The sequence below is a fragment of the Nannobrachium achirus genome, assembly GCF_963921795.1.
Source record: "Nannobrachium achirus genome assembly, chromosome: 19".
Taxonomy (NCBI): domain Eukaryota; kingdom Metazoa; phylum Chordata; class Actinopteri; order Myctophiformes; family Myctophidae; genus Nannobrachium; species Nannobrachium achirus.
In genome coordinates, this window is record NC_137826.1 from 23,841,856 (window position 1) to 23,850,877 (window position 9,022).

General features: G+C 44.5%; 1 protein-coding gene across 1 annotated transcript; it reads right to left on the reverse strand.

The window, feature by feature from the left end:
- Window positions 1–2,556: 2,556 nt before the first annotated feature.
- On the reverse strand, window positions 2,557–4,536 carry flrt1a (fibronectin leucine rich transmembrane protein 1a; the record flags this gene model as incomplete). The annotated part of the gene is made up of 1 exon (XM_080749853.1): window positions 2,557–4,536. The coding sequence occupies one exon, from the start codon at window positions 4,534–4,536 to the stop codon at window positions 2,557–2,559; it is 1,980 nt and encodes a 659-aa protein (XP_080605979.1).
- Window positions 4,537–9,022: the final 4,486 nt, after the last annotated feature.

Consider the following 9,022-nt stretch of genomic DNA (forward strand, 5'->3'; position numbering starts at 1 on the left):
GTGATTGCAGTGCATAATGTCGTTATGAACTTGCACCTGTGCCCCTAGGGGGAATGTGCAAGTTGTTTTTGAGTGCCGTTTTTAGGAAAAGCGTGTTGAAACTGGAAAGTTAAAATAATGTGTTGTGGTGATAAAAAAAGGTTATAAAATCTTTATTGAACCCCTCGGAAGATGAGTTTATAAAGCAAATTACACACATATCACAAATGAATGTCAGCTTTTAAGCAAAGTAACGGCACCATCATTTCCTCTAACTTCACCAGGAAAAAAATATATATAAAAAAGATAAAATGAAATAAATTAAAATAATAATAATCATAACAGTAACAGAAAATGGTGCACGGGCTGGAGCCACAATGTTCTTTCTACAAACAACGAAGAGGTAATTGTTTTGAATAGAGCGACTATAAAATATCTATTATACCAACATTCCAGATGAATGAAATTTGATTTGTTTTAGACAGTTTTTGGATGCAAAATAAAAAATATACACCCCTGGGACACGTTGCTTGAAAGCACTGTGAAATCCTATGAGGAACCACACTCAAGGAAGCACGGCAGGTTTCCCCCACGAAGAATGCAGTGATGGGAGGGTATTAAAACAGCACAGAGAAACCGGTTATGATAAATGGTTTTATGCATGGGTAAACTCACTCATCATATCTGAGTAATCTCTCTTGGTGCGTCTCTGGAGACGTCTCTTGGCCTGGCATGCCTGCCTCTCTCCGTCATTGCATTTATCCCTATACCCGAGCAAGTGCTAATACATTTACATTAATAGCAGTGACGAGTGAGTAGAGTTTGGTTTGTAACCACATGAACCCTTGTGTCCCTATCCTGCCATTAAGGCGAACATTCAGCAGAAACGGGTGAACATTTGCCCAAAATAGGCGAATAGCCTATTCGACAAAGGCTGATCTACAAGCGCACAACGTGCTGCGTTGTGTGCTCGTGTGCTTGTGGATCGGCTATTTGCCCTATTTGACGTACAAAGAAGAAAGGAGGGTTTAAGTGGTTTTAACCAAAGCTCAAACAAACAGGCAAAGTGCTCCTCCAAATGAGAGAGAATCGTTATGGGCACCATTGCCACACAAATGCCTACACCTCTCGCCCACTATGTACACACAGTGCTGGTCAACAGTGTTGCGGTTCTGACAGTCTCCTCAAAGTCCCTCTCACAGTTCATTCCCTTTATTTTCCGAGCCTCGTTTTGTAAAGGACGCCTTCCCGTGGTAGACTCTGTGGGGGTCTTTATGTCCGGGCGAGGATCCTGCCAGCTCATAAATGGCATCTTTAACTGAAACAGACAAACTAAACGGATGGGAGTTTTTGCTTCTAACATCTGAATGGGAATGTCTTTGGGCGTGGGGTAATAATCAAATATTAATATATACTGTAACATTGTGAATTGATGGCATCCCGTTTTTATATCGAGTACATGAGAATTCACTCTGTCTGGTGCAATCGAGAGATGATGCACTTAGAACTGACCATTGGGAGATTATCTCTCCTTCCCATCTTTATGTGGAAGAAAATCCATTATTTCATCAAACATGGGTATTCACAATGCCAATAGAAGCGGGTTAACAAGGGAAAAAGGGTGAATCTAGAAGAGAAATAAAAAAAACGTTATCAAGTAAGCAAAAGTGAAACAATAAATAATAGAAGTGCAGGACTGGATTAACAAAACAAACCCTGGATAAAAAATAGCAAAGAGTCTTTCAAGCACAGTCCAATGGATTATCTACAGGCCTGTGCAGCATTTCATTCAATGGCGACAACATTGAACTTACGTGACTCACCATTGGAGAAACCGTCAAGGCTGGCCATCCTTGACAAGTCCTTCCCCCTTGTGTGAACAACTATATAATATAATATCAAGTCTACATTAAGACAAGTGGTTAATTGGGCCTTTTGAAACAGAGCAATTCACAGCTTTACAAAAGCCCTTTCCTTGGCTAGCTGGTAGGGCATGTCAACGTTGGTTGAGGCATTTAGAGGGGGGAGTTGATAGGACTACATTTATCATGGCCAGTGAGCAGGAACTGCTTCTCCGTCCATTTTAAACTTAATAATGTATTAGTCTGTCCTGTGTGTGAAAGAAGAGCTGTCACGTAAGCTGTCATTATTCAGCAGTTTCTTCTTTGTTTAACTCCATGTATGTATACATTCTTTGCCTTTACAGTATGTCACAGGGAAAGGACAAGAAAAAAAAGGTACACAGATCATTACTAAGGAGGTGAAAAAAAATCACCTGGGCCATCGGCTCCTGCTGCCTGTGTACAGCAAACTGTGTTCTGGCAATTAATCAAAATAGATTCGAGTGCAGTGAACAGCAGGTTATTTGGAATGGGAGACCAGAAGTAGAAGAAGGCACAAAGGGGTGCTTCAGAAGAGCCCATGCCAAGGAAAAATTGTGCATCTAAAACAGTTTATCAATGACAGTATGAACAAGTACTCTTTCTCCGGACTGCGCCCCGGGCCAGTGTAATAACTGGATGAGGGGCGCACTACAAATACTGAACCTATGAACCTATGAACCTAGGATCGGGTATCTCATGTGTAACAATAATCTATATCTGGGATTCCTCCTTCTCTATAGCCTCGGTTAGTGCCATAACCTGTATTAGAGACTTGACTGCCCCCTTTGTACAGGCCAGTGCCGTTGGAGGGGAAAATAGTTTGAATGATGTAATCTTCACGTAGAGGTTTGGGCTGCAGTGGCGGGCACGCAGCCATAGGTGTCATCTGGAGCCCAGGCCCTCGGATCTCCAGGATTGTGGTGTCCTTCTTGGTTCCCGATTCAATGTAGTCATCATAGGACTTGCTTTTCCGGGCGCTGCTGCGCTTGTATTGGTCGCGGGAGGACAAGTGTCCCGTCCTATGGCCATACCAGCACAAGATGGCAACTATAAAAGCCAAGGAGACAATGGCCGTGGCCCCACCGATAATCCCCGCGAGGGGCAACGTCGACATCTGCTGTGAGTTTTGGTCCTCCGCCTGGCTTCCGTCCGTGGAACCGAGCTCTGATGTCTCAGCTTTAGCACACACCAGAGCCTCGTCGGAGTCAGGGTCTCCAGACATGGTCCTGCCTTTGTTCCCAGAGCTGGCAGGTAGGGGCACCATGCAGATGATGTAGCTGGAGTGAGGGTGCAGGGAGGTGAGCAGGTACTCTCGGCGGTCGCCTCTTACCAGCGTTTCTGTGATGGAGCCCATGGCGTTGCTGGTGCCCAGCCGGAGCCAACTGAGCCTGAAAGAGGAGGTGGGTTGTGCGACACTCCAGGTAATCCGAATGCTGTCGTGAGAGAGCGGCTTCACGTTGATCGCCATGTTCTTCCCCACACCACTGCTCCCCAAGGTGTAGTCCAGGCCGGAGTCAGGGATCCCGAGACCAGGCCTCTTGGAGCGCAGGGTGAAGAGCGAGCCTTGCGGAGGGGAGAGGGTGGTTGAGCCGTCCGCTGCCCCGGCGCCTCCGCCCACTCGGTCTCTGTTCCCCGCTGTCCGTACCACCTCACACTCCTCCATCTGGCTCGCCAAGTCTTTCAAAGCCATGTCTCGTACCTTCTCGGGCCCGTGGCAGGTGAGCCCCCGAACGGTGATGGCATTGCCTCGAGCGTGCAGCCAGTCGTAGAGCCAGCGCAGGTTGCAGCCACAGTGCCAGGGGTTGCCTCGCACCAGCAGCTGCCCGAGGCTGTCCAGGTCTCGGAACAGCCCGCGGGGCAGGGTCGTAAGGTTGTTGCCCGACAGGTCCAGCCGCTGCAGCCTGCGCATGCCGTCCAGCGACCCGCGGGGCATGTGGGTGAGGTCGTTGTCCTGCAAGGACAGACGCTGCAGGTGGGCAGTGGGGAGGTTTATGGGTGGGGTCTGCAGCGAATTTCGCACAAGGGACAGCTCGGTCAGGTTGGAGAGGCGGGAGAACGTGTCGTCGGCGATGCGCTGGTTGGCCAGGAGGTTCCCATCCAGGACGAGACTTCGGAGTGAGGAGAGGCCGCGGAAGGCATGGGTAGGGATGGTGGAGATGCGATTGTCGTCGAGGCGGAGCTCCTCCAGCGAAGCAGGGAGTCCCGAGGGGATGCTGGACAGGTGGTTGCGCGAGAGGAAGAGCAGGCGGAGGCGTGGGTTGTCCACAAACGCATGGTCCTCGATGCTGACGGTGGAAATAGAGTTGTCGTCCAAGTGGAGCTTCTCCAGCAGCGGCATTCTGGCCAGGGCGGTGCGGGGAATGGTGCGGATGTTGTTGTCCTGCAAATGCAGTTCTCTGAGTGAGGGCGGAAGGTGTCTGGGGAACTCGTCCAGCTCGTTGTCATAGAGGTAGACCACATGGACAGCGAGGTGGTGCTCCAGGGAGGTGGGCAGGCCTGGGTTGTTGATGTGGTTATTCTGCAGGTAGAGGACCGAGGCGGAGGATGGAAGGGGTGGGATGGAGCTCAGGCCACGGTCGTTGCAGTAGATGAAGTCCTCGTCACACCTGCACACCGAGGGACAGACGACATCCCCGATGTATCCTTGTAGTGTGGCTGTGGCGAACAGCAGCATGTGGGCCCACAGTGTCAGTCGAAAGGAAAACAGGCAGAGCCAAGACCACCGTTCAACCACAACCACAGGTGCCATGGTGACGATGAAGAATAACTACTGTTCCTTCTTTTACGGGTCCCCTTCAAACCTTTAAATCAGAATGAGGAGCCGGAATCCTGGCACCTCCACCCTGTAAAGACAAGAAAAGAAAAGAAAGAGGTGTTTGTAAAAGTTAGATTTTCAGCACAAGTGCACAGTCAAAATAGATCAGGTCATTATTCCATCTTAAAATAAGGTTTTGCTGGAGTGCAGTTTCTCAATTTAACTTTAGCATTTTCCAGAGGGAGGAGGTAATTTGTTATTTTGGGACTTGGAGATTAGATGTTTCGAAAAAGCTGACAACCCTGAACTTTCACACCCCACTTTAAAGTAGAGGGACTACAGGGACAAGAGCCGTGTGTGCTGTGATGTCTTTTTTTAATTTTGCATTAATACTTCTTTCATCCTCGTTACAACCTCTGCAGACTAGTAATCAAAGTTAAAAAGCTTCTCATGCTATTTATTGTTAGCTCACTTTTTTTTAAAACCAGTATCAAATGTTTTATGTATTACGTTTTTGAAAAATGGCAGCAAGGTTTCAATGTCTCAGCTGAATAAAACATGATGCAAATCAACCTTATCTACCAGTACAGAGGCTCAGGTTATTTTAAAAGCCACTTTGTTATCTCGCGGTTACAAATTCATAAATGTTTCACCTTTGCTTTTTAATCATCAATCATTTGTAGGTGTTATCTCTTTGCACAGCCACTAAAACGTAAGCAAACAAGCACGTAATTCATGGTAAGCCGTGACCACCTTTACGTTTACGCTTGAACATTGACATACAGTATGTGTGTATAGATACATACTGTGTACACACACACACACACACACACACACACACACACACACACACACACACACACACACACACACACACACACACACACACACACACACACACACACACACACACACACACGGACAGAATATCCGGTAAAGAGCGGGTTGTTACAGAAATCTTGTCTGGGTTAACAACCTCCCTCTTCCAGGATCTTGCATTAAAAAAATACATTATCTCTTCATCAGACTCCCCAGCAACCTCAGCCTCTTTATATCTTAATATAACCCCAGGATTAATTTAACCTTTCAGCGTGCTGGTGGAGATAATGTGAATGTCACTCTTATTATCGCCATTAATCAACTTGTCACGCATTATTGTTTCGCAGACTCAACTCATTTGCCTCGTCTTTAACCTCCGCTTGTCTATTACAGATGTGTGTCCACGACCGTTTCACGCTGCTGGAGTCAGCATGGGGGCCTCGTTCATAAAGGGTCCTTTATATTCTACGACCCCTGCGATCCAATTGAAGCAAATACATCAATTTAACCTCATTACCCCTGTCATCCCTATTTGGGGCAAATTTCACCTTTTCATAGCATATCTACAAGCTCATGATGCATTGTTGCACTGCATTATTAAAGCCTAGAAACCTAGCAAAACCATTTGTACCTTAAAAAATAAATAATAAGATGGCATATCTGACGGAGCTGACAAAATGTTATATAATTCATTCAACAGTGCAGTCATAGAGTAGACAATTTATTTTTCCAACAGAGTTCTCTTATCAGATGCTAGCAATAGCAATATTATTTTATGCATTTATCAAAAAATACAAAGCTTATAGTCTGTTCTTGACTACTATGTCAGTGGTTCTCTTTCCTGCGTTTTCTAAAAGCAGGAAGTGAGACAGGGGACCTTAGGATAGAGCTAAGCCTGTTTTATTCTTGAATACAAAGTTTGAGTTGACAAAGATCTTCGACACAACTTTAAAGGCTAACATTTTTACTTTTTTTTTAAGGAAACCAGACAAAAACCTTGTAATCATTTGTAATTCAGATGTGCTTTAGGAATATATTTTCACCCAAAACACACACACACACATATATATATATATATATATATATATATATATATATATATATATATATATATATATATATATATATATATATATATATATACACCGGTATATATATATATATATATATATATATATATATATATATATATATATATAGTTTAAATGAGTGTGTTAACAAGTTGTTTCACCTTATAAATGTTACCTTATTCTACCTAATTTTGCATGAATATATGTAAGAATTAATGTGTGCAATGCAGAGAGGATTTAAGTATGACGGAGCACTGGGATCAGGGGGCTCATGCAATGAGTCTGTCAGACATGGGGGTATCTGGGTCAGTCGTCTGAAAGGCTGGATGAAAGTAAAGCGAGACAGATGTGGTTCAGGGGGCCAGGTATGGGATTAGTGGGTCATATCAAGGTGTGATTCTGTGGATTAAGCAGGTGTTAGAAAGAACCGACAGATAGATTAACTTTGAGCGTATTTGAGGCCCCCTTTTATTTGCACTGCTACCCATTGGCTTCACCATATCAGAACTGTGCATTATCCCAATATAGCTTCAAAACCAACCGCGCTACTGTTGCACTATGACTGCATCCCTACACAATAAGATCCTCCATGTTAATTTGACTCTACATGTACATGCACTCATAATAATAACTAATGATTTATAACCACTAAATTGACCAAGAAGCAGAATGGTTAATTTGGTTACATTTTGTTAGAACCTATGCAGAAAAGTCAGCTTTTGCTATTGGTTTAAATGGAGAGATTTGACATCTTTAGTTTTCAAGATAACATCATTAGCCATTTCTGTATGATGCATTCTTTCTGAATGTAATGATGTCACATACCTGCGTATTCCTATACTATGCCTATGCATGACCTTGTGCGTAATATGACAGATTCATGCAGCAGTAATTGACAGACAGATGGGGTGCGGCCCTACTTTTACAGACACCTGTACTCCATTAGGATAATGGAAGTATATTAATGAATTGAAATACACTCCAACCTGCTATACCCTTGAAGAAGGCCAAAACCCAAACATGTGGTTCTCCTTTTGTTCAGCCTGAACGCTGACTTTGAGTTAATTAAATAAAGAGCATTCAGCGCACCGTACCTGCATGTGTGCAATCCACCAAACAAAAGTTAAAGCTGCAATCAGTAAGTTTCATTTAAAATCTGATCTTAGATGTTGGAGATTACCATGCTGCTAGGACTGAATCCCTGGCCTGGACCGCTGGCCAAGCAGTCCGAGCACTTAGGCTCTAATGTAGCCTGACAGTGAACCGCCAGTTTGAGTCCAGTTCCTGGCGATCATCACTGCATATCTCCCCCCATCTCTCTCTCTCCCTGTTTCCTGTCCAAGTCCACTATACCATATAGCAGAGCTCACAACGCCTCGCACTGTGAGGCGTTGTGAGCTTGTAGATCGGCTATTTTAGGCAAAGAGGTTTGTGTAGAGGGGGAAAAGAGCAGACAAGTACAGAGTGAAAGCTCAAGTTTATTAAGTATTGACGGTTCAAGTGGTTAAATATCTGAAAACACAAATATATATGAATCCAAAAGACACTGATGATTGTGCTGTCAAACGATTAAACTATATGGAATGTATGAAAAGGTTGTGGTGGTCCCTGCTTCATCTCTCTCTCAACTAAGGGGTCCTTGGCCTGAAAACGTTGAAGACACCTGCTATATAGATAAAGGCAGAAAAGCCACAAAAAGAAGAAAAGAAAGGAAGGAAGAAGAAGCTGAATCTCTGCTTGGCCAGGGGAAACACTGTGCTGTCCTAAGTGTCCTTCCCAACACCATGGTTTATAGTTCAATGGAAGAGTAGGGAGTCCACCTCCGACCACTGCAGATATACGAGTTATATTGTATTACCATGCTCTGCTATGCAGATTAATTAAGTACAAATTTATTCATAAAAAAATAAGTTCAGGATTGCAGCCTTCCAACCGCGTTCGGCATATACTATAGTGCAACGCACTCCACAGATCACGACCACTTCTTATATACCAACTGGGTGTCCTGTTTTATTTTTATATCTTTACTCTCCTTAAAGCCATCAAACCTTTCAAGGAAGTTGCAGCAGGCTGGTGATATACTTTTCCTTTTACAGTATGTAGCATTAAATTAAGAATTTTATGCATTATTAATGCAGCACTGAGGCAGGAGACATGCACTCTGAGATACTTCTACAATGACTATTACACTGTGCTGCATATTGCATACAAATCCATAGTGACAAGTCATGTTTGTGTGTGTGTGTGTGTGTGTGTGTGTGTGTGTGTGTGTGTGTGTGTGTGTGTGTGTGTGTGTGTGTGTGTGTGTGTGTGTGTGTGTGTGTGTGAGCCTACGCTGGAAAGCAAATATGCACGTATATGTGTGTTCGCGCATGTGTCTGCCCAAGTGCGATCAAATTGCAAACATTGTCTCTTATAGCCCACATATATGGATGCTGTCTGTTGCCGTTATCTGTATTCAAAGGGACCCGACGCACAAGGCAGAGGATGGGGGGTACGGAGGGGGGAGGCAGGGC